At 55.8% G+C, this 23,676-nt stretch overlaps 1 protein-coding gene and 1 long non-coding RNA gene across 11 annotated transcripts in view; both read right to left on the bottom strand.

Annotated features, from left to right (window-relative positions):
* POLM (DNA polymerase mu) overlaps window positions 1-12,023 on the bottom strand; it is a 31,454-nt gene extending 19,431 nt beyond the window's left edge. For 2 of the 10 annotated variants that reach the window (XR_007132579.1, XR_007132580.1), the window contains exons 1-12: window positions 11,675-12,023; window positions 11,293-11,407; window positions 9,902-10,085; window positions 9,113-9,211; window positions 8,805-8,975; window positions 7,819-7,890; window positions 5,643-5,763; window positions 3,986-4,118; window positions 3,739-3,841; window positions 3,391-3,636; window positions 3,231-3,314; window positions 1,859-1,968 (exon numbers count right to left, since the gene is read on the bottom strand). Coding sequence is in view for 8 of the 10 variants with exons in the window: in XM_047763067.1 (XP_047619023.1) it covers window positions 2,898-2,984; window positions 3,231-3,314; window positions 3,391-3,636; window positions 3,739-3,841; window positions 3,986-4,118; window positions 5,643-5,763; window positions 7,819-7,890; window positions 8,805-8,975; window positions 9,113-9,211; window positions 9,902-10,085; window positions 11,293-11,407; window positions 11,675-12,008 (1,749 nt within the window). In the remaining 2 variants the exon portion in view is untranslated. Of the gene's footprint in view, window positions 1-1,858; window positions 1,969-2,752; window positions 2,985-3,230; window positions 3,315-3,390; window positions 3,637-3,738; window positions 3,842-3,985; window positions 4,119-5,642; window positions 5,764-7,818; window positions 7,891-8,804; window positions 8,976-9,112; window positions 9,212-9,901; window positions 10,086-10,204 lie in introns of those variants that run through there. The other 8 variants (XM_047763067.1, XM_047763068.1, XM_047763069.1 and 5 more) reach the window with 8 other exon arrangements.
* A 1,757-nt stretch (window positions 12,024-13,780) lies between these two features.
* On the bottom strand, window positions 13,781-14,848 carry LOC125117796 (uncharacterized). Its single transcript, XR_007132723.1, has 3 exons — window positions 14,785-14,848; window positions 14,182-14,246; window positions 13,781-13,866 (listed from the first exon to the last, which is right to left on the bottom strand). It is a non-coding gene; the product is annotated as an uncharacterized LOC125117796 (long non-coding RNA).
* Window positions 14,849-23,676: the final 8,828 nt, after the last annotated feature.

Genomic DNA, 23,676 nt, shown 5'->3' with positions numbered 1-23,676 from the left:
CTCTAGGAAACTCATGTTCATTGATGATTCTTATGTAAAAGAGAACAACGGCAGATACTTATGGGTCTATTACAGCAACTTCTTTTGATGTTAGTGAGGCGGCATCTCTACCTATGGCTTTTTTTGGCCCAAGGGGTTGAATGATATGCTCTTACACAGGCTTATATTTTAGCCAAGGGCAAAATTGCCAATACTTATGTTGATTGTAGACATGTTTTCGGAATAGCTCATTACTTTGGAATGTTGCGGAAGCAACACGGCTTCCCTACTTCCAGGAGAAATAAAATTTAAAATGGCCCCAATGTTCAGGATTATTGGATGCAATACTCTCACCTACCCTTGAGTTATTGCTAAGATTCCAGGGCATTCTAAACTTGACTCTCTGGAAGCTAAGGTAAATCACCTTGCTGAAATTTCTGCAAGAATCACGCCCTTAAAGGAACCAACAGCAGCTAAAGGAATATTCTGTCATGGTCCAAAGGGAGATTTCCCCCAAAGGATTACTTTAAAAAACTGGCTAGAGAAGCACAAAAACTGGCCTCAGGAAAGGAAAAAGAAGCTTGGAAATCCAGTACTTACTGGTTTGATAAAGAGAGCGTGCTGTGGTTCAGACCAAGCAACAATCTAGTCCCCAGATCCCCCTCCTCTCTAGGGTACATGCAAGAAACCCCTGGTCTACAGACAAAACGACAGCCTTCGTGAGTCAGTACCGGTGCAAACAAAAAGCACCTCCCTCCTTGTCCCACTTGTCTGAAGTACAAACCGGGGAAGCCTGCTCGTACTGCTCCCAGACATGTTAAACTCCTTAAAGGAGAATTCAAGGTCTGGCGAGTGGATTCACACACTTCTCTGTAGCGTGAATGTAAGCGTGTGTGAGTCCATGTTCTCACAAGGGACCGGAGCTTCCCATGGCCGATCGGCTACCACCTCTTCTGTGGCTCAAGTCCTTCTGGAAACGATGTTCCCTACTGAGGAACTCCTCTCAGACTTGGCAGTGACAGAGGAACCCACGTGGCCAGCCAAGCGCTTTAACAAGTTTGCGCTGCGTGGCCAGGTTTATCCTCTCCCTGTGCTCACCCCCCTCAGTCCTGATTTGGTCAAACACACCAGCGGCATCATTAAGACTCAATCGGCCAAACATGCAGAGGGCCTCCAACGACCTTGATCAAAAGCACTGCTGTTGGTCCTTCTTTTATTTTTTGTCTTTTTGTGTTATTAGGGCCGCACCCATGGCATATGGAGATTCCCAGGCTAGGGGTCGAATCGGAGCTGTCGCCGCCAGCCTACACCACAGACACAGCAACGTGGGATCCAAGCCACGTCTGAGACCTACCCCACAGCTCACGGCAATGCCAGACCCTTAACCCACTGAGCAAGGCCAGGGATCGAACCTGTATCCTCATGGATGCTAGTTGGTTTTGTTAACCGCTGAGCCACGATGCAAACTCCTGCTGTTGGTCCTTCTAACGAAATCTTAGATGCTCCTATTTTGGAACTTATAAGCTTTCACCCTTTGAGACAGTCACAGGATGCCCGGTGTACTTGGCTCCTCCCTCTTTTGACTTACAACGGATTCCGAGATACTCCCATACTGCAAAGGCCTGCTAACCACTATTCGGTAGAGCAATCTTTCCATAGGAACTCTTGGGAGAGGAGGGGCCGTAAGCATCACACCTTTGCTACCTGGAGATGTCATCTGCTGGAAATGACCCCTCCAGAGGAACTCTCCTTGCTAGAAAGGTGCCTATGAGGTGCTTCTAACCAACCCTTGTGGCACAGAACTCCAAGGGATACATGTTTGGACTCACATGACACACTTAAAAGAAAGCACCCAACCTCGTCTGGTCCCGCAACTCACCTGCTGACCTGAAAGTAAAGACTTCCCTGAACTGAAGCCGATGACATGTGATGATACAGCCGCTTCCAAAAGGTATCTGGACCAGGGCTGGTGGACGCTTGTCACCAAACCTTTGAGGACATAATATGCTTTAGATGCTCTCTAACAGCTAGGATCTTGGTAACCCAGGACTTGCGATTAAAAAGTACCTGAGCACTCTCCCTCCTACCCCCTCCCTCCTACTTAAATATGTCCTCAACAGATTTCCAATCTGTGCACAGGAAAGGGCCCTCCTTGTGCTGAGGGACAAAAGGACCCTGAAGCTGGAAAACCTAACTCAGATCAGTGGTGCTTTCAGAAAAAGATCTTGATCAAAAGGGGAAAATGTAAAAAAGTTAATAAACAGAAACCTCGGTTCAAAATAGTTGGGAACCCAGAAGGGGGAGCTCTCGTACCCTGTAATGACACCAGAGCCCCTCAGGAAGAAAGCTGTCCTCTCTTTCCTGGCAGCAACGCAGCCAATGAAAAGCCATGGACTGGTGTTTACTGTGGCCACCCCCCACCCCCAGTTCCTTTTCCTCCTCGGTAAGTTTTCTCTCCATTTTCTGCTGGGCACTTGTCTATGACTTGCCGTGGCTGCAGACCCATTCTCTGCTGACTCTGACTAAACCCATTTTTGCTGGAGAAATAACTGAAGTCTATTTGTTTTAGGTCAACATTCCTGACCCTGACTGACACCCTACAGCTCACGGACGGCCACCTGCCCAGGCAGGACCGACCTCTGGGCAGAACCAGACACCATGCTCCCCAGTCAGCCTCATCAGCAGCACAGTCAGAAAACACGGCTTAGTTTGTTCCATATGCTCATTTCATTTCATCTCGAACACGGTGTGGGGGGAGGAGGGGTGGTCCACACAGACAAGGCTCCCACGTGGGAGAACTTGAGGCAGCAGTGCATCTCCTGCCCGGAAACATTCGGGGGCCAAAGACACCCATGGGATCTGGCTCAAATGCCCCCCCCCCATTTCCAAAGAGTGGAAGTGGGGGCCAACTGATAGGATCAGGCATTTCTCTGCTCTGGGGGAAGGTACTCCAGGCCCAGGAGTCCGAAGATGTCCTCCTCTGAAGCCACGTGGAAAAGCATTTTCTGTAACAGAGTGGAGCATTGGTGCCTGGGCCATGCCCACTGCCGCAGGCGCTTTTCAGAGAAACGTGTGAGGAGGAGGCTGGGAGGGCACGCAGAGCCCAGCCCCGGGGACGGGGGGCGGGGGGCGGTGGTGCCTCCTGAGGGCCCTGGGGGTTCCCAGCTGGAGGGGTTTGGGGCCCATTCAGACTGTGCACCAGCGAGAAAGCCGTTTTCCCCCTCCTCAGGCCTCCCACGCCAGCAACACACCTGCTCCGAGTCAAACAGACCATGGCTGCTCAGCCAGAGCCCCTTTTCCTTCCGGCTGAAGCGGCGCAGCTCCCGCTCGAAATGCTGGGGGAAAAGTGACTGTATCAGAGGGGCCGCCAAGCCCACACCCCCGGGCCGGTCCCAGCCGCACACCCCCTACCTTGGAGCCAGTCCAGCCGAGCAGGGCAAAGGGGAACTGGCTGATGGGGGTGACCACCAGGTCCACTCGCACAGCCTTCCAGGAGGGGCAGGGCTCCCGGGGCCCCCCTGCAGCAGCCTCTGGGGGGCATGGCAGGCGGAAAATGCAGAAACTCATCTCAAAGGCATCCATGGTGCGGTTCTTCTGGGCCAGGTGGGTGGGGTCTCCCTGTTGGCTGCGCTGGTGCTGGTGGTACAGGACGAGGCCCTGGGGGAGAGAAGGCGTGGCTGCGCTCTGCTGCGTGGGGCCGGGGGACCAAGCGCTGCGGTCCTGGCGGGATCTCAGGAAGGGGAGCGGGAAGCCCCTCACCTGCTTCTTCAGACAGCATATCACGCTGGGCAGCAGCCCTTCCTCCAGGCCCTCCTGGGGGTGGGTGATGAGGAAGTCCACGTCGTGGCCCTGCAACTTCCCCCTGAGGGGGCCAGTCTGACTCACAGCCTCTGGGGTCTCCCGGATCCCTTCAGTGAGGGAAGGCCCGCCTCAGTCGTCCCACCTCGCAGGCCTTCCCTGGGGAGGGCCTGGAGCCGAGCCAGAGGGCACGTCGAGCCCCCCTTACCTCCGGAAGCCGCCGGCCAGCGTGACAGTGGCCCCCGGCAGGACCTGCCCCACAGCTGCCTCCACCACCTGCTGCAGGGCCTCCACTTCTGACCGCAGGATCAGGGCGCTCAGGTCCTGGTAGTGCTGCAGGCCTGTGGGCAGCACAGCTCTCCTGACGCCCCCAGCCCATCCCTTCTCCCTTTTAAATACCAAACATTTATTTTGAAATAATTGGAGATCCACATACAGGTGGAGGAAATAACAGAAGTCCCCTGCGTCCTCTGCCCAGGTTCCCCCCACCCCGCCCCCAGGAAGATCTCACAGAATTACTGTATGTTGCACCAGAACACGGATGTTGGCACAGTCGAGACACAGGCTATAACTTTTAATCGTCTACGACATGGGACTAAGAGGATAAAGGGAAGTGATGTGGAGATGGCCCTGCCACTTAAGAGAGCTTCTCAGAGTCCCCGTTGTGGCTCAGCGGGTTAGGGATCCGGCGTTGCCATGAGCTGTGGTGTAGGTCACAGATGTGGCTTGGATCCCACGTGGCTGTGGCTGTGGCAGAGGCCAGCAGTGGCTACAGCTCCCATTCGACCCTTAGCCTGGGAACCTCCATATGCTGCAGGTGTGGCCCTAAATAGACAGAAAGACAAAAAGACAAACAAAAAACAAAAAAAACCACTTCTCTTTAGCCCAAATCTGTCTCCTCACCTAAGAGGAACCACTGTACCTTCCACGTGCAGTTAGGAGAAGTTTACATGTGGCAGTAACAGCCCCCGGGCAGGGCAAGCTCTCAGTAAGCACTGCCGGCCACTCCTCGGGGAGAAGCCACCAAGCAGAACCAACAGATGTCACCACGTAACGCTCCACTGGACGCCGGGCTCTGTGCGTCTCGCTTCCTGTTGACTGACCAGGCAATTCTCCCAGGACACCCAGGTGGCCTCTCCCCGAGCCCCTGGGAAGAGGTCCAAAGGGGCAAAGGTGCTGGGCTGGGGGCTCCTTCGGCAGCGCCCCAACCTAGGCCACCGGACGGAAGAGTCCGCCCCACACGTGCTTCCCACCGGCCTCACCCTGAGAACCCCACTCTGCAGAGAACACACCAGAGGCGCAGAGAAGGCAAGACTCAGGGCCACCGTCCCACAGCCGACAAGTGGCAGAGAGAGGACTCAAACCCAGGCCCAACAGACTCTCAAGGTCATGCTCTTTCCACTGCAACACCTCACACCGGCGCCACCTCCCACTGGCGGCTGCTCACTGAGCCTCTCCCCACCGAGCGCAGGTCCCCATGCCATCAGCCCATAGGGCCAAGACGCCGAGCAGCACACCACCAAGGGTGCCCGGGCCCGGGCTGTTCTGAGATGCCCTCTCCCCATGGAATCAGGAGGAAGGGGTCCACCCTGGGTCCAGGTCCAAGTCTAACCAGAAGGCCTTGAATGTCATGGCAGCTCTGGGGACCATTCTCATTCACGGAGAAGGGGCCGCAATGCGTCTTGGCTCCACGGGGTCGGGAAGCCCGCCAAGCAAAGACGCCTGTCTGACTGCGGGCTCCCGTCATGTTCACCCCGTTCCCTGACGCACAGGCCGCCATCAGCATGACATGCGTCAGAGCCAAGGGCTTTCAGGGCCAGGGATTTGGGGAGGCCCAGGGCCCAGCCCTTTCTCAGAAGGCTCACCTGCTTTCTGCTGCTTGGTCAGTCTCTGGGGCTGCTCTCGGAGGTCGTCCAGCGTCCGCAGCCCCTCCTGGTACCACTGATCGGCAGTCCTTACCCCGACCCCGAAGATCTGGGTGAAGAGCTGTTTGGAGGACGAGCACAGCGTGGCTAAGGGCAAAGCTCCGACAGCAAGAGGCAGGTGTCGCTGGTGACCTGTGCAAGGCCCATCCGAGAACAGCACCACTGCAGCCCTTCGCACTGGCCGCATTAAGTCATCACGTGGCCTGGCAGGCATCACCCCCACTCACCTTTTTCAAGTTTAAGTGACCTGCTCAAGGCTACACAGTGAGTACGCCGGCAGGGTCCAAACCCCGAGCCTGGCCTACGCGGCCCACCCTCACAGGGGATGGCTGGGGAAGCCCACGTGCTCCTCCCCGGGCCTTGGTCTCTTCCTCGAGGATGGCCTCGTGCCAGAGCCCGTTCAGGCCTAGCCTGTGATCCCAACATCACCAGGCGTCCTCCTAACAGCCTGTCCTTTCACGGGAAGCCAAACCGCTCCCCGCAACTGCAGCTGGAACTTATCACCGTGGCTCTGCCTCTTAACAGACAGCAAAAGGGGCAGTTAACAACCAGGGGGTTGTAGCAGCAGACTTTGGAAGGAGCAGCTGTGGCTGGCGGGGGCTCTGCTCCAGGCTGAAACACACCAGTGCCACTGCCTGGCCAGAGGTCAGCACAGACGTCCAGGCCTGCGGACACTGTGCTCCCGAAGCCGGCCTCTTGTGGGGTGGCAGCCTGCCCTTACAGGGGTCTCCGGCTCACAGGGTGGGCCCTGACCCCAGCCCGAGCACCTCACTTGTTTCTGCCCTGACTAGAGCTCGCTGGTCCGGGGTGGCACCTGCCCTAGGCCAGCCACTCAGGGCCCCTCCCCAGGAACTTCTAGAACTGAACTGAGGGGCAGGCCCATGCAGTGGTGGAGGCTGTGACACATGGCACGACACCTTTGTGGCCATGTCACCACCAGCGGAGGCCACCAACCTGCAGAGAGGAGGAAGACCAGGCGGGCAGCACTTTCATCCCTCAGCCTCGCTTCCTGCAGACTGGCGGCAGCCCTGCCCTTTTGGGCTGTGCTGCCATCCTCTCCTAGATGCCCTGAACCAAGAGCACAAACTGGGTCACTGTCACCAACGGAACCTGATGGAAAAATGCTGAGAATAACCTAAGCAAATTGTTTATAACAATACACCTTTTTTCTCTTTTTTGGCCACACCCACAGCATATGGAAGTTCTGGGTCAGGGATCAAAGCCAAGCCGCAGCTGTGACCAACACTGTAGCTGTGGCAATGCCGGATCCTTAACCTGCTGCGCCATAGCGGGAAGTCCTGTAACAACACGCTTCTAATTGCTCACATACCTCTCTCCCGGCCTGGACGCCTCCTGGGATCAGAGAACCCAGGAGGAGGGAGCTCGGAGGGGAGGGGGCAGATGGCTCTGCCCTCTCAGCGCTTCTCCACTTGCTGACTCAGGTGTCGCCCCTGGAGTCCTGAGCCCCACACGGCTCCTCTCCCTCTCTGAAGCCCCCCCCCGCCTCATTCTGGGAGGCCTTCCATGGCACCTACGCCTGCGAGGGATGCCCCACCGCTCTGGTCAGTTACTGATCTGACAATCTCCAGCCACAAAGCGGGGTGTCTGAGGAGCACAATCGAGGCGAGAGCACTGGCAGCTCCATATCAGACCAGACATGAGTGGGAACAGCGGGAAGGTGCATTGTGGACACAGGCAGGACGAGAAATCAGCACATGAGACCGTGAAGGTGGAGACGGGACAAGGATGAGCTGCCCCCCGGACTCGACTGTCCCCGGGCCCCAAGGAAAAGGTTCTGTTTTGCGCAGTAGGCTCTGTTTAAGAGGCCAGAGCATGTCACACACTTGAGAATGTGCGTCAATAGGTCAATGAGAACAGATGGTGCTGAATGATCTAGAAAATTCCCCATGCTCAAAAGGAGTTTCTCCTCGCCCGCCTCCATCTGGCTGCCTTGTGCCTATTAGGTGTCAGCTTGGCTGCCAGCATCTCAGTGACACCTTCTCTGATCCCTGCCACCCCTGCTCAGCTCCCAAACGAGGCATGAACCGGGCTGTGGCTGGGGGGCAGGGTGGCAGGACCTCGGAGCTGGGAACCTGCCAGGGGCTCCCCCGCCTACCTTCATGGTCTGGTACCTCTCGGAGAGCCGGACTCTCTCCACCTCCTCACACACTCCGTGTTCCAGCAGCTCCTGTGCGAGGGAGAAAGGAAGAACTCTCAGGCCTGACGGGAAAGAGAAGAGCTGAGGGCCCAAGGCCTGGGCAGAGCCCCACACCCAGCAGGGGGGCTTTGTGGGACCGGGGTCCAGCAGGACTTGGAAGTAAAGGCTGTGCCCAGGGAGCCTCCATGGCCCCCCGGCCAGGAAACACAGGCCATTGCTTAGATAATAAGTCCCAGCATAGAGAAACAACTGCTTTTAAAACATAGCTGAATTCAACATAACTTTATTTAAAAGCATCAGTGGGAGTTCCCGTGGTGGCTCAGTGGGTTAAGAGCCTGACCAGTACCCATGTCTTGTGGGTTCCATCCCTGGCCTTGCTCAGTTAGTTGCCATAAGCTATGGTGTAGGACGCAGACGTGACTTAGATCCAGTGTTGCTGTGGTGTAGGCCTGCAGCTGGAGCTCCAATTCCATCCCTAGCCTGGGAACTTCCATATGCCGTGGATGTGGCTCTAAAAAATACAAAATAAAAGCATAAATGAATTCAAAAGTATCTTTTTGTCATGATGCGTTGGCCCAAAGATAAGTGGACACTGGCCCTCACGTTTTGGGGGCCTTGAGCTCTTCATAGTTTAAAAAGAGCTGCTCGTGCTCACCATTCTCTTCCTCTGTCCTGGACAGTCTGGGCTGACGCCAGTGAAGCCAGCCACCAGCCTGCCAGGCTCCTTCCAGCTCCCTTGGCTGAGTCCTCTCAGCCACCCTAAGGCAGGCAGTGTGGCCCCAATTCACACACGAGGAAGCTGAGTGAAGGGGGTGGCTTGCCGCAGCCTGGGTGCTGTCTGCCACCATGCCTGGGCTCTGAGCCACCCACTCTGACCAGGCTCGGGGCCACCCCACCCTGACTCACGTTCAGGACTCCGCCCGCTAAGTTCAGTGGGCGCCTACCTGGATGACCCTGCGGGAGTGCTCTCCGAAGTGGGGCAGCCCCTGCAGCTGGCTCAGGGCCGTGACGGGGCTGGGAAGGGCCTTGAGCACCGAGGCTGCTCTGCAGAAGGAGATGTGGCGGCCCTTACTGCCGTCGAAGTCTGCTGCCTCCGCCAGTGTCTCCAGAGCTTCCTGCAGGGAGAAGCCCTTGATGAGGGGCCAGGATGGCAGGGTGCCTCCCCTAACCCTCCGAGAGGCTGGGACAGGGGAGGGCCTGGCCTCATTTCAGGGAGGTGGGGGACCCCACCGCCCCCCGCACCCCGGCTCACTGAGAGGCTGGCATTGTGGTGCGTGAGGGGTGTGGGACGCTGGCAGGCATAGGGCAGCATCCACGCTGGACTTGGCAGCTCCTCCCTGGGCACAGCCACCTAGGGATAGGCGATGTACAGGCTGCTTTGAAGCTACAGGGTTGGCAGGGGACCAGGCAGCCCCAGACCCCTGCCTCCCCTGGGTGATCACCTAGGGTCTCTGGACAGAAGGAGCTAACTCTGAGTGGGCAAAACTGCCAGAGGCACGGGGCAGAGGCAGCCAGAGCAGGCCAAGGACAGGGTCTTCAGGCCAGAGCAGCAGTAGTGGCACCACCTGCCACCCCACCTGCTGTATATACTCCACCTACCAAAATCCTCTCAATCAAGTGGGCTCCAAGCGCCTGTCACCCCCGCCTCACAGATACCGAGGCCTCGTGGCTTCCAGGCAGAGCTGGGATTTGAAAGTGTGCAGCCCGGCTCCGAGCCCACCTGAGTCCCCAGGGAAGCACAGAGGTGGGCAGAGGCCATGAACCTCACAGCACCCTAAGGACAGCCTCCCACTGGCCCTTGGGTCACCTCATTGGGGTCCCAGTCTCATCTACCTGGTGAGCAAGAAAGGCCTAAAGAGGTGAAAAATGGGTGGGTCTCAAGAGTTTGCTCCCTTTTTGAGAGTAGAAGAGGGGACCGCCTGGCTTCCCTGGGCCCCCGGTGGTCTGGGCAGAGCCCTCACTGCCCACCTCATCTGAAGGACGCTGCTGCCCTGTCACCTGTCCCAGCTGGTGGCCCCACCCTCAGGTCCACCCGGCTCACCTCCAGGCGGTGCCGGCGCTCCACGGGGACAGGCTGGCCAGCCGCCATGCTCTCCGTGAACCAGCTTACGTCTAATAGCGCCGGGTGGCTGCAACCCGGGGGAAGGGACGGCGTCCTGTGCTCCTGCCAGGAGATGGCCTCCTCTGCTGAGGTCCCCTCCATCACCACATGTGTCACCTCGGGGCTGGACAGAAGAAAGAGGAGGGGGTGAGGCCCAGAGCCCTTTCCCAGGCCTGCCCTTCTTCCTGCTTCGCTCATGGCTCCCAGCCTTTGTTCTGCCTGTCCCTCTGCCTGTGAGAGCACCTGTTACTCTACAGAGGTCACCGCTTCAGAAAGACTTCCCAGCCGCTCCTCGGGCAGACTTCTCCACCACTCCTGCATCTGCTGAGCTGCGGTGCTCCGCTCTAGCTACAATCACAAGCCCAACCCTTTCTTGTGCTAACTTGTCTGTCTCCCTCTCCACCCCGCAGAGAAAGGAGAGGCCAGGGAACCACAGGGTCTTCATCTAAGTGCAGGGGACAAAACTGCTCGGCTCTGTGAGGTTCAAGTAATGCTGTGAACCTCAGCTCTGCCACATAGTTGCTGCCTGCTCTTGGGCACATAATTTCTCTCTGCACTCTGATTTCCTCCTCTGCAGAGCAGGGGTAACAATGTATCTACTTTGTAGGCTTTGCTGTAAAGATTAAATGAGTTAATAAGCAAAAGGGCTTAACTAGTACCCAGTACACTCAAGCTGCTATTATTATTTTCTCCTGAGTGGTTCTTCCACACCTCTGGGAATGGGGAAATTAAAAAAAAAAAAAAAAAAAATTAAAAAAAAAACTTCAGGGACTGGCTCCTGATCCATTTGCTCTTTAAACCTCAAAACCATGAGAACCCCTTTCCCTTACTCTCAGCATTGTTTCTATAGCAGCTTTTTTTTTTTTTCCTTTTTACAGCCACACCTGTGGCATATGGAAGTTCCCAAACTAGAGGCTGAAAAATGGAGCTGCAACTGAGGCCTCCACCACAGCCACACCAGATCCAAGCTGCATCTGTGACATATGTGGCACCTTGCAGATCCTTAATCCACAGAGCAGGGCCAGGGATCAAAGCCACTTCCCCAAGGAGATAGTGTTAGGTCCTTAACCCACTGAGCCACAATGGGAACTCCAGTAACTGCTTTTTTTTTTTTTTTTTTTTTGTCCTACTCTTGGAGCCTGGCTCAAGTCACTTTCTCAAGTCTGAGGCGAGAAGTCAGTTTAGCTAACAGAGCAAGACGAATTCATCCAGAGCCGGACAGAGCACCACCACTACACCGCATAGCCCTGGACGATGTGTCTGGCATACGTTCTCTCCGTGTCCTACAGAACACTCCTGGCCCTAATTGCTAGCACAAAGAGGAAACTGACAGAAACGCCATACGACCAAGAAGTGCCAGGGCTAACTTGGAATCCAAAAACCTCAGGTGCCCCTCTGCCCCCGGGTCCGCTGCGCCGCAAGTCGATTCAGACTTCAAATCCCCAGCTGTAAAGAAACAAACACCACATGTGAAAGTGGCTGGTCAGCTGCAAAGTACCGAGCACGGGCATTTTGGGCTCAGGTCATCACGCCACGCTGCAGTGCCCCCCGGCCCACCGGGCGCGAAGGCACGGTGATGCCGAATCGACACGGGCGGGCCACGGCCCCCAGTGAGGCGAGACCGTGCGCGCCGCACCCGCCCCGCGCCCCCGGCGCAGATGGGCCCCGGGCAGGTGGCCCCGCCGGGCCGCGAGCCTCGCCGGGACCGCGCACCTGTAGGCGTCCAGGACTCGGAAGCCCTTGGAGAGCGCCAGGCGTGTGAGGAAGGCCCGGCGGCTGCGGCCCATGCGTGGCTCGGCCAAGTAAATAGCGACCCCGGGGAAGCGCGCGGCGGAGGAGGGGGCGGCCTCAGGCGGCCCGACCCGCGCTCGCCGCCGTCTGGGCAGCATCCCGGCCCTGGCCTCGGCGCCCCGCGAAGGCGGCGGGACACGGAGAAGCCGGCAGGAAAGCAGAAGGAGAGCCGGCGGAAGGCGGAAGGAAGCGGCGGAAGCCGGCTGAAGAGCGAAGTGGCACCCGGCTCCTCTCGGGGAGGCAAGCCCCGCCCCATGCAAATTAGGTCCGGAAGGCTCCCGCCCCCAGAGTCTCTCGGAGGGAGGAGGAGGTCCAGGGCTCCCACCCGACTGGGTGTTCCGGCCTCCCGGCTCCAGAGGCCCCGCCTCTATGCAAATAGAACCGGAGCACACGCCTTTTATTTAAATTACCTTCGCCGAAAGCCCCGCCCCATTCTTGGGACCACCCGGGAAGAGAGCCGGAGGGGGGAGGGGGCGAGAGTAAAGGGTCTGAGCCGGGAGGGAGGAGGCGAGAGGTTGGGGGAGCCGCCAGGCGGGCGTCGGGGTTCGTCCTCGGAGGGCAGCAGGGGAAATTGCAAGGCGGTGTCGGGGGTTTGGTGGTCGATCTTGGGCGGGTAGGAGAGGGATCCGTTCTCAGCCGAGGGGCGTATCGGCCCCAGGCCCTGCTGTTCGCCCCCTCCGACTGGGTCGCGCTGCACCAAGGCTCTTGGGCCGGTGGGCCGCAGAAACCTGGCGGCGCGGGGTCCCTGAACCCGGGCCCCGGCGGACACGCGAGCTTGGAGTGAGCTGGGGGAGCGGCCGCTTCAAGCCCCGGGAAGGGTTTTAAAGTCTTTTCAGTCGAATGGCGTTGGGACGACTGGCCGGCCGTTTGGAAAAGTAGAAGTTGGCTCCCTCCCTCAGTGCCTAATACTGAAATAAAATCCAGATGGGTCAAACATTCAACTCTAAAAACGAAACAACAAATGTACTGCGGCGTCGGTGAATGTTTTTATAGTCTTAAGTATCACAATAAACCTGGAGACCCAAAGGAGAAGGACGGTACACTTGACTACATACAAATTTAAAAAGGCAAATGGGAGAAGAGCGTCACACATTTTGAATTTAAATCCAATTCCTGTAATTATGAAATTGTCCTAAGATAAATGAGGGAAAGGCAAGGAGCAAGAACGCCAGTAGGCATTTCACAGATGAAATACTGCCCCACCTGTCCAATCCCTAGGGAAGGGCCAGTTCAAATGAGAGTATCTTCACCTGTCACATTACCGGGTGTTTACAAAATTGACCTCACCTTTTAAAGGTGTGAGGGAATTGGCAGTTTGTAGGAGGGGCTTTTGGAAAGCCAATTTGACCACCGTATCCAGCAAAATGACAACAAAAACCTCACCAGCAGTTGCTTTTCCAAGGACTGGTACTGTGCTGAGTCCCTAGATCAGGTTGGGAAAGCTGACGTCTTGACCATACTGAGGCTTCCCATGTTTCCTTCTAGGTTTTGCAATCACCTTGTTAGACCATGTCACCCCTGGTCCCACTACTTGCCCAAATCTTCTCCCCTGGGGTCCTGCTCTTGTCGGTGCACAGGTTGCTGAGGGAGGCAGATGGGCCTCCGCATCAGTTCCCAACTGGCCCTCCTGGACCCAGGACACCACTTCAAAGCCAGGAGCCCTGGATGTGGCACCTCTCTCACTTCCTGTGCTCATTTCTCCTCCTGCCATCGGGGAAGGAAGAGCGCCCAGGGTCCCTGGAAGGGGTTCTCGGAACTGAGTTCCCAGTCTGTGGCTTCTGCCTCTCCTCAGGGGGCTGCTGTCTATCCCCTGAAGCCATTCCTGTCCCTCTTTTTTTTTTTTAAGGGCCACACCTGTGGCATATGGCGGTTCCCAGGCTAGAGGTTGAATCGGAGCTGTAGCTGCCAGCCTACACCACAGCTGCGACAACTCGGGATCCCAGCCTCATCTTCGACGAACACCACAGCTCACAGCAATGCCGGATCCTAAACCCAATGAGCGAGGCCAGGGATGGAACCTGTGTCCTCATGGATACGAGTCGGATTTGCTTCTGCTGAGCCACGGGACCGCCACCACTTCTGTTCCTCTTCATCCCAGGCACCTGGGTTCTCTCCTGGGGAGAGACCCATCACACCTGAAGGACCCATCACATCTGAATCCTTAAAACACTGGGCAACTTGCAAAAATGAGGATGTGGGGAGAATGGGATAACGCAGGCCCTTCCTGCCTGCCACCATGTTCCAATGGGGAAGTGCCACAGCAGCTATTATAGAATCATAGCTCTGCGTGTGCACAGGCCGTAGAACCCGATGACGACCGCCCCTTGAGTAACACCTCGGCAAATTGCTGGCTTTGTTCTGTACCAGTAAAAAAGGTGGCAGGGACTTCACCACGGCTCTCGAAGCCAATAAAAGGATGTCTGACCTACCTACAGTGCCTCGGTGCTTCTTCGGGTTGCCGGAATCCAGATCAAACCCATGTGGTCTTGAGAGACTGCAGAACAGAGGAAAACAGGGCTTTCCACAGGCCCAGGGAGGTCTTTGAGGGAGGAGGGAGATCCTCAGTGCCCACTGAGTGGAGGCCTGGGCACCAGTGGGCAAGGCCACAGCACTGATGGTTGGCATGCTCCTCCCCTCCCCTCCCTGGACCACCAGGTCACTGCCCGGCCAGCTGGGAAGCGAGACCTCAGCCCTCTATTTCCAATAAACCTGGCTTGGGGTTCCCAGATGTCTAAGTCCCCAGCCTCCCGCTGCCCACACTGAAGCCAACCCCCGCCTCCACAAAAATCAGAGGCTGTAGGGAGTTCTCACTGCGGCTCAGCAGTAAGGAACCTGACTAGTATCCATGAAGACCTGGGTTCGAACCCTGGCCTTGCTCAGTGGCTTAAGGATTGCGGTGTAGTTCGCAGATGCAGCTTGGACCCTGCACGGCTGTGGCTGTGGTGTAGGGCGGCAGCTGCAGCTCCTATCCGATGCATAGCCACAGGTGCGGCCCTAAAAAACAAGCAAGAATCAGAGGTTGTGCAGATGACCTCCTGGCTGGGTTCCTTCGGCTGCCCTGCGGGTGGCAGTCCGCCCCCCTGCTCCGCACTGTGGCTCTCTCAGGCTGTGTTTGGATTAGCTTTACCCAGATGTATGAGCTTGCATTTTTCCAAGATGAATCTCATCTAACGATTTCCTGTTCCTACTTCCAGTTCAGAGAGGCCTCTGGGAGTGATTTTTCAGTCCTCGTGACCTTCATAAAACCTCCCCATGGAGCAGCTTCTTTGAAGTTCACTTCAGGGCTCTTGGCACCTGTCCTTGGCCTGTGGGGCCAGAATTCTGCCCTGGCTCTGAGGCCCACCCCCCCTCCCGGCTCTCATCTCCTGCGGGCTACTCGCCAGCAACATTCTGGAGCTGGGAGTGTGCGGCCAGACTGCTGATGCTGCTGGACTGAAGCTCCTGAGGACCACTGGCCCAAAGCTCTGGCCTCTAGCACTGGCCCTGGGCCTTTCTGAGCTACACACCCCATCGCTATGGGTTTGGGCTGCCTGGTGTATCTGTCCCTTGGGCTGATGCATGAAGATACCACAGACAGGGCAGCTGAAGCATCAGGAACATTTCTCATCATTCTAGAGGCTGGAAAACCAGGATCAAGATGCTGGCAAGGCAGGTTTCATTCTGAGGCCTTCACCCTTGGCTTGTAGGTGGCTGCCATCTCCCTGTGCGCCAACGCCATCTCTGTGTGCTCGTTAGAGAGAGGAGGAGAAGGCAGAGAGAGAGAGAGAGAGAGGGAACCTTCTTCTTATCGGGCCATCAGTCCCATTGAGTTAGCACTCACCCTTCTGACCTCATGTCACCTTTTTACTCCTAGAAGCCCTTTCTCCAAAGGCAGTCGCATTGGAGGTTGGGGCTTCGACACCTGCATTTGGAGGAACACAATTCATAGCACCTGGTACGTTGGGTCCTGTGGCTGCTACAACAAATGACCACAAATCAGGGAGCTCGAAGACAACAGAAATGTCTTCTCTCGCCGTTCTGAAGGCCAGAATTCTATGGCTGACAGCAGGGCCATGTTCCCTCGGAACGTTCGAGGGGAAGGCTGGTTCCCACCTCTTCTTGCTTCTGGTGGTTCCTGGCTGCATCCCTCCAACCTCTGCCCCATCTCCAATGGCCGCCTTCCCTCTGTACCTTCCCCTTTCCGTTTATTTATTTATCTTATTATTTTTTTATTACTCAATGAATGTATTACCTTTATAGTTGTACAATGATCATCACAATCCAATTTTATAGGCTCCCCTTTCCTTTTAAAGATACCCGTTATTGGGTTTAAGGCCCACCCTTAATTCAGGATGACCTGATCCTGAAATTCTCATCTTAATCACATCTGTAGAGACCCTTATTCCAAATATGGTTCAGAGGTTCCCCAAGGGTATGAACTGGGGAGGGCCACCATTCCACCCAGGACCGTGAGTCCACAGCTCTGAGCCAGACTCAGGTTTGGACTCTGCTGATGGGCTCCACGACCTGGGCTGGGAGACTGACCTTCCTGATCAACAAGGATCCATTAGAGCCACAGGGTTCAGGTTCTGAGAGCTGGAGATGTGTTCATGTGCTTATGTGGGGACTGTGGCTTGTCAGGGGCCTGGCAGGTTATGTAACACAAAGAGATTACGCTTTTTTTTTTTTTTTTTTGATGGCCACACCCCCAGCACATGGAGGTTCCTGGGCTAGGGACTGAACCTCTGTGAAGACGTGGGTTCGATCCCTGGCCTTGCTCAGTGGGTTAAGGATCTGGCATTGCCATGAGCTGTGGTGTAGGTCAGACATGGCTTGGATCTGGAGTTGCTGTGGCTCTGGTGTAGGTCGGCAGCTGCAGCTCTGATTGGACCCCTAGCCTGGGAACCTCCATATGCTGCGGGTGTGGCCCTAAAAAGACAAAAAGACAAAAAAAAAAAAAAAAAAAAGCCTGGTGCAGGATCTGTGTAAGAAGGAAGACTGGCCAGTGGGTGGAGAAGAAACTCTAACTGCCTCCTGCCATGGGACCTGGCCCGAGAATGATGGAGAAGAGACCTGTCCTTAAAATGAAGGCTCTCTGCGTTCATTTGTCCGACCAGTCCTGGCTCAGCATGGTTGGCAACGGCAGGGAAGGGATGAGGAGTTTGGAAGGATTACAGTTACAGGGAGGTGTGCTGACTGAAGCACCATTGCAAATGGACACAACTGTGCACTCTTTCCACCGCAGGTCATTCCATTGATATTAAGGCAGAATATAACATTATCACATTCTTGAATGAACAGGCCCAATGTCATTCATTTAGGTATTTTCTCATTTCCTACTGTTTTCATTGAAATAAAACACAGATACAACTGTGGGGCATTCAGTGTATTGCCTTCAAGGAAAACCCTGTGCTGGAAAACTTGGCTGAATTCCCAAGGGAGTCTGGACAGCAGAGGATGTTGAGATGTTAGCTAGCAAGGCAGCAGGCTGCCCAGGGTATGGTGCAGGTCAAGATCAGAGTCTGTCCTTCCCTGGAGAAAGTGGGGAGTTTGGGGAGACAGCAGCTCAGGGGAGCGTCCATAGTCAGGGCCCCACGCAGATGGAAAGGGATGGAATCTGGGGACAGTGGGGTGGGGGTGGGATCCTGGTCAGTACAGGCAGACATTTCTGGAGGGCTTGGTATAGGCCGAGTAGTGTGTTAAGTATTTGTTCTATTGCATTTGTATTCTCTCCCCAGTTGTGTGGAACTGGTACTGCTATTATTTCCCCTTTCACAGCTAGAAAAATTGAGGCTTAGAACCAAAGTACTCTTTCCAAGCTTACAGCACACACAGAGGCACAACGATGATTTGAACACTGGCTGTATGACTTCCCAGCCAGCCTCTCAACCAATTTTTTTTTTTTTGCTTTTTTATTAGGGCCACATCCATGGGATATGGTGGTTCCCAGGCTAGGGGTGGAATCAGAGCTATGGCTGCCGGCCTACGCCACAGCCACAGCCACAGCAACTGGGGATCTGAGCCACATCTTCAACCTACACCATAGCTCCCCGCAATGCCAGATTCTTAACCCACTGAGCGAGGCCAGGGATGCAACCTCATGGTTCCTAGCCAGATGTGTTTCTGCTGCACCATGATGGGAGCTCCTGCCTCTCGGCCATTGATTCAACACAATTGTGTTGTTCGCCAAGCTCTGCTCTCAGTCCAGGTAGTAGAGCTGGTAAGACACGCAGACTCCCTGCCTTCACTGCATTTCAGTAGGCAAGACAGGCAAACACAGAGAATGCCGGGTGGTACCATCAGGTACAGCAGGCCTGGCTGCAAGAATTGAGAACATAGGAGCCCACTGGCCACCAGCTTCCTGCCAATGCCTTAAAGCAACTCATCCTGGCCAAGAGACCCCATGCACTGGCTCACAGATTCCTAAGGAAGGACCTGTCTCTGCTGCTTCAGATGGTCAGCTCTGGGGCTGTTTGTTACACAGCCACAGATAACTGAGAGGACAGGAGAAGGGCCAAGGTTGGTGGAGGGAACCAAAGTGGGGGAGGGGAAAGGGAATGCCCAAGGCAGAGGGAGGCTGAGGGCAGGGGTGGGTGGGTCATGGTGCTGCAATTCTAGGTGAAGGTGGCACTTGAGTGATGAGCTCTCGAGGTAAGAGAGCCTGGTAGGGACCTGGAGGAGGCGTCCCGCAGTAGGAGCAGTGAGGCTGTGCCAGGGACTTACAAGTGAGATCGAGGAGCTGCGTGGCCGGTGCAGGGTGAGCAGGGGAGGGACAGGAAGGGAGGCTGACGGCCGCAGAAAGGACTTTGACTTTGACCTAGAACTTCGAGCAGAGAGGGCATGTGATCCCACTCAGCTTTCACAAGACCCGCCCCACTGTTGTCCGGAGAGCAGACTGAGAGTCAAGGGCAGAAGCCAGGAGATCCTTCTGGTCCAGGCTGGTGGGGGATGACTCGATCAGGGTGAAGCCTGTGAGTTGAACAGACCAGCCTGGTCAGCACAGCGGGTCAGATCTGGCTAATCAGAGAGAAAGAGGAGGGACTTGCTCCAGCCACAGAAAACTTGGGAGTTGCCACGTCCTGAGATGGAGCAGCCTGTGGGGAGCTCAGGAATGGGAATGCAAACAGGCCCCTTGAGATCCCCTAGAAACCAAGTTGAGGATCCATTCTGACAGCTGTGGCCAGCACCTAGGGAGCGGCGCGGTCTATAGCTACAAATTAGGGGACCGCCGGGGGGTGGAAGATGTACAAGCATTGAGTCTGGGGCTCCTCCAAGTCCGAGGCTGGAGACTGTCTGTCCCCAGGGCAGGGGGGAAGCCAAGTGGAAAGGCTTTCAAAGTGGAAGATGAGGGCAACCGTATCAGATGCCTGGCGCCTCACCTAAGACGAGGACTGAAGGGTGACAGGGTCGCTGAGGTTGCCTGTGCTCTGCTGGTGGTGGCAGGAAGGTCCTGTCCTCACCTCCAGCTATCCCTCAGCATCCAGCCTCTTCAAGGGGATGCGTGGCTTCTGCTGCCGGTTCCTTACGTCGCTCAACCGACCTGAGCCCCCATCTCCCCCCTTGCAAGGCACCCTCTTGCACGGGGCTGATTGAGATGCAAAGAAAATGTGCACTGACAGATTTGAGAAATACACCTGTCGGTCACAGCACATGCGCCTCATTTGGATACTGAGTCTGACAAAGAAACTGTAAAAACTCAAATGGACGAGGAAATTGGGGACATGGGCACCCCGACTGAAACTCATACTGGGTAGTAAAAGAATCATGATTGAGGCGTTCCCGCTGTGGTGCAGCAGGTTAAGAGTCCGACCACAATGCCTCGGGTCGCTGCAGAGGTCTGGCTTCGATCCCCAGCCTGGTGCACTGGGTTAAAGAATCTGGTGTTGCCGCACGTGCTGTGTAGGTCACAGCTGTGGCTCAGATTCAATCCCTGGCCCAGGAACTTCCATATGCTGTGGGCGTGGCCATTAAAAAAAAAAACGTGGTTGAGAGTGATAATAGGTTATGTCAGAGAGAAAGAGAGAGCATGATGGAAAAAGAAGCAGGCAGAGGGAGCCCTTTCTTTCAGACGTACACAGTAAACTATTTCCTGGTGAAATCATATGATGTCTGGGATTTGCTCCAAAATTATGTTGAGGTGGAGGAAAGGGTGAGACACAGATGAAATACAATGGGGTCTGAGTTGATAACTTAGATGCCAGAGATGGGTGGGAGGTCCAGCGTATCACCTTTCCACTTCTGCGTGTTTGGAATTTCACTAAAATGTTTTTTAAGCATGCGCACTCACACGTGAGATCAGTGCCCCCTGCCAGGATCCGTACTGAGCACTTTACGCGTGTCAGCGCACTGATGCCCAGAACATCCCCGTCAGCAGATGACATCCCTGTTCTCTCTTGCTGGGGAGGCGAGAGGGGCCCAGAGAGGTCAAGGGACTTGCCTGAGTTTGCACAGCTGGTGAATAGCAGCGCTGGCACCGTGTCTTGGAAAAACACCCATGTTCTCCTCTACTCTCACATGACGCTTCTGACACCAGCTGGTGGGTTTTCCACACCCAGCAAGTCTCCAGCACCAGCTGGGTGTCCTAAGTTCAGTTCAATTCTGACACTGATGGAAGTTAGTGCAGACCCTCTGCTCCCCCGCCACCCCCCCACTTCAGATGCCAACTGACCAGCTGGAAGCTGAGGTTCCCACCCCCTCTCCTCCAATTCGATCATTTGTTGGAACAGCTCACGGGACGCAGGATAACAGTTTACCTACTAGATGACCAGCTTATTGCGAAGGACATGGAAGGATATGCATGAGCAGCTCGTTGAGGAGGTAGACGAGGACTGGCAGGGTCCTGCCTGCAGGAGCTTCTGTCCTCGTGGAGTTGGGGTGAGCCCCCTCACATGGACGCTTTCGTCAACCAGAAACTCTCTGAACCCCTACCCTAGGGATTTGTGTATAAGCGGCTTCATCGCACAGGTGTGGTCGATCGTGACCTCTCGCGCCAGAGGATGGGGGCAGGGCTGAAAGTTTCAAGCTCCTAATCATGGCTTGATCCTTCTGGTGACCAGCTCCCATCCTTAAGCCACCCAGAAGCCCGCTCGGAGTCACCAAATTGGAACCAAAAATCCTCCCTTCACCCAGAAGAGTCCAAGGGATGCAGGAGCCCTGTGCAAGGAGCTGGGTTCAAAGATCAAATCTTAGAACAAAAGATGCTTCTAGTCCTCTCATCACTTAGGAAAAGGGATTGATGAGCTCTGTGCCAGGAACCAAGGGCAGAGACTCATGTCTTTTTTTTTTTTTTTTTGCTTGCTTTTTAGGGCCGCACTTGTGGCATATGGAAGATCCCACCCAGACTAGGACTCGAATCGGAGCTACAGCTGTCGGCCTACACCACAGCCACAGCCACGCTGCATCTGAGCCGCGTCGGCAACCTAGACCACAGCTCACGGCAACGCCGGATCCTTAACCCACTGAGCAAGGCCAGGGATCGAGCCTGCATCCTCATGGATACCAGTCGGGCTGGTTACCACTGAGCCACGATGGAAATTCCTAATATCTTTTCTCTATCGTTTCACTGATGTGACCTGGAGAGCCTAAGCCATCCCAGAACTCCTGGTCTGTGCACTTGCCAAACCCCTGGACAGTTATGTAACAAGCTCTTACTTGATCTCTCTGGCATGGGCAGTGGCGGTGGGGTGGTTTGGACATTTTCAAATTCCATAAAACTTATCACAATCACCTTGTTTTTTGGTCTATTTCTGTATCTAATTTTTCTACAATGAGCACACATGGCTTGCATAATAAAGAGCTTTGCAATTAAGAGGAGTTTTCAATAGACCCAGGGCCAGCACTAGAGGGGGTGCTGAGCCCAGGCTCCTGCCCTCTGGCGCAGGGGCAGGGTGGAAGTCACCCTGAGACCTCCCAGCCCCTCCCCCTGTTTCCAATGACCCAGAGCTGGCAGGATTTCAGACCCAGAAGCAAGGCTGGCAGGACCCGGGACATCCAACCCAGACCCAGGTAACCCGTTGCTCTGTGCCTGCAGACCTGTCAGCCCCATGACAAGCACAGACTCATTTGGGGATGTGGCATCTTGAGGAGGAGAGGGCAAAGTGGGCACCACCGCATCACACCTGATCCTTTCATCAAACCTAGAAGGCACGGGGAGTTCCCCGTGTGGCTTGGCAGTAGCAAATCTGACTAGTATCCATGAGGATGCAGGTTCGATCCCTGGCCCCGCTCAGTGGATTAGGGTCCGGTGTTGCCATGAGCTGTGGTGTAGGTTGCAAACACCACTTGGATCCTGCATTGCTCGGATCTGGCATTGCTGTGGCCGTGGTGTAGGCCGGCAGCTGTAGCTCTGATTCAACGCCTAGCCTGGGAACCTCCATATGCCACTGGTGTGGCCCTAAAAAGACCAAGACAAACAAAAACCTAGAAGGGGTGCGTTCAATGTTCCACTCCCCACGCACTCCCCAGGTACATCTGCCTCTCCTCTAAACTCTGGTCACACCCACATCCTTGTGGCCAAGATCACGGCCCTGGTTTCAGCACAGTGTGACCAGCTGTGAGCAGCTGTCCTCAGGGCAGGTCCCCTCACTGGTCTCCCCCGACCTCCCAGCTCCCCTGAACCTACTTTCCCGTCGGCCCTCTCGGATCCCCACCCACCAGTTCCCAACCAGTAAGTAGCCTTGCTGGCTCCTCCTTCGTTAACCACGGAGCCCGGGTCTTTCAGGCTCTGCGCCAGCATCATCTCCCGCTTGACATCCCTGCACCTCACAGCCCCTCTGCCGGCCCGTCTCTGCTCAGCTACACGAAGCCCCTCTGCCCACTTCCCCCGTTCTAAGATCCCTTGGGCTTCTCCCCTACAGCAGGGTCTCCTGGGGCCTGATCTGTGCTGTCCCCTCTCCCAGTTATTGCCCCTTGCCTGGCCCACTCCATTCGCTCTCTCCTCCAGACGTGTCCGCTGGTCCCTGAGTCCAGGTTGGGCCCCTTGTATGTCCCCCAGCCCACTGGGCTGTAATGTCTGTCCCCTCTGCTGGAGAGAAGGCTCCCAGGGCACAGGCCCTTCCGCCGTGGGCTGGGGTGGTGGTGCCTGCAGACAGAACCAGGCTAGCAATGCTTTCTGACCGCCAGTCGTCCTGGCACCAACTGCATGCATCTGATTCTAAATGCCCTCAACGGGCGTTTCTTCTTTTTGTCAGGGCTGCACCTGGGGCATATGGAAGTTCCTAGGCCAGGGGTCAAATCAGAGCTGCAGTTGCTGGCCTACACCACAGCCACAGTAACACCAGATCTGAGACTCATCCGTGACCTACACCACAGCCCATGGCAACAGCAGATCCTTAAGCCACTGGAGAGGCCAGGGATCAAACCCGCACCCTCACAAACACTACATTGTAACCTGCTGAACTACAACAGGCATTTCAGCAGGTGCTTCTTTTACCAGGAGATGACCCCGCACCTGGGGGTGAGCCTGTGCGGCCTGACTGAGCTCGCACATCCCCCCGAAGGGCCTCCGATGGCCGTAGGATTGTGATCTCCCAGAATCCAGGTCTTTGAGGCTCCAGACATTGAATCTGACCCCTTCTGTCTTGGGGACGGTGTTTGCATGAAAGCCTATCCGTGGATGACTGATGATTTAAAAGGGCAGCAGGGATCCGGGCCTTTGGTGGGGAGGGTTTGCATGGTGTGCACCTGGCGGGTGGGGGGTGGGGGGCACGCGTTGCAAAGGCCCCCCTCGGAAGCAGGGGAGGAGGAAGAGGAACCAGCCCAGAAGGAGGGCACAAAGGGGGCTGTGGTGGTCCTGGGCGATCCCTGGGGCCCGGTGACAGTGCCAGGTGTAGGAACAGCTGGCTGGAACTGAGGAAGGAGAAAAAATGAGTGTGAACAACTCCTTCAAGAAGCTCGGCTATTAAGTCGGGGGTTGGCATAGAGAGGACAGCTGCGGGCCCATCTCT

Source organism: Phacochoerus africanus, chromosome 16 (assembly GCF_016906955.1).
Source record: "Phacochoerus africanus isolate WHEZ1 chromosome 16, ROS_Pafr_v1, whole genome shotgun sequence".
In the NCBI taxonomy this organism is placed as follows: Eukaryota; Metazoa; Chordata; class Mammalia; order Artiodactyla; family Suidae; genus Phacochoerus; species Phacochoerus africanus.
This window is presented reverse-complemented; position numbering and strand designations above follow the sequence as displayed.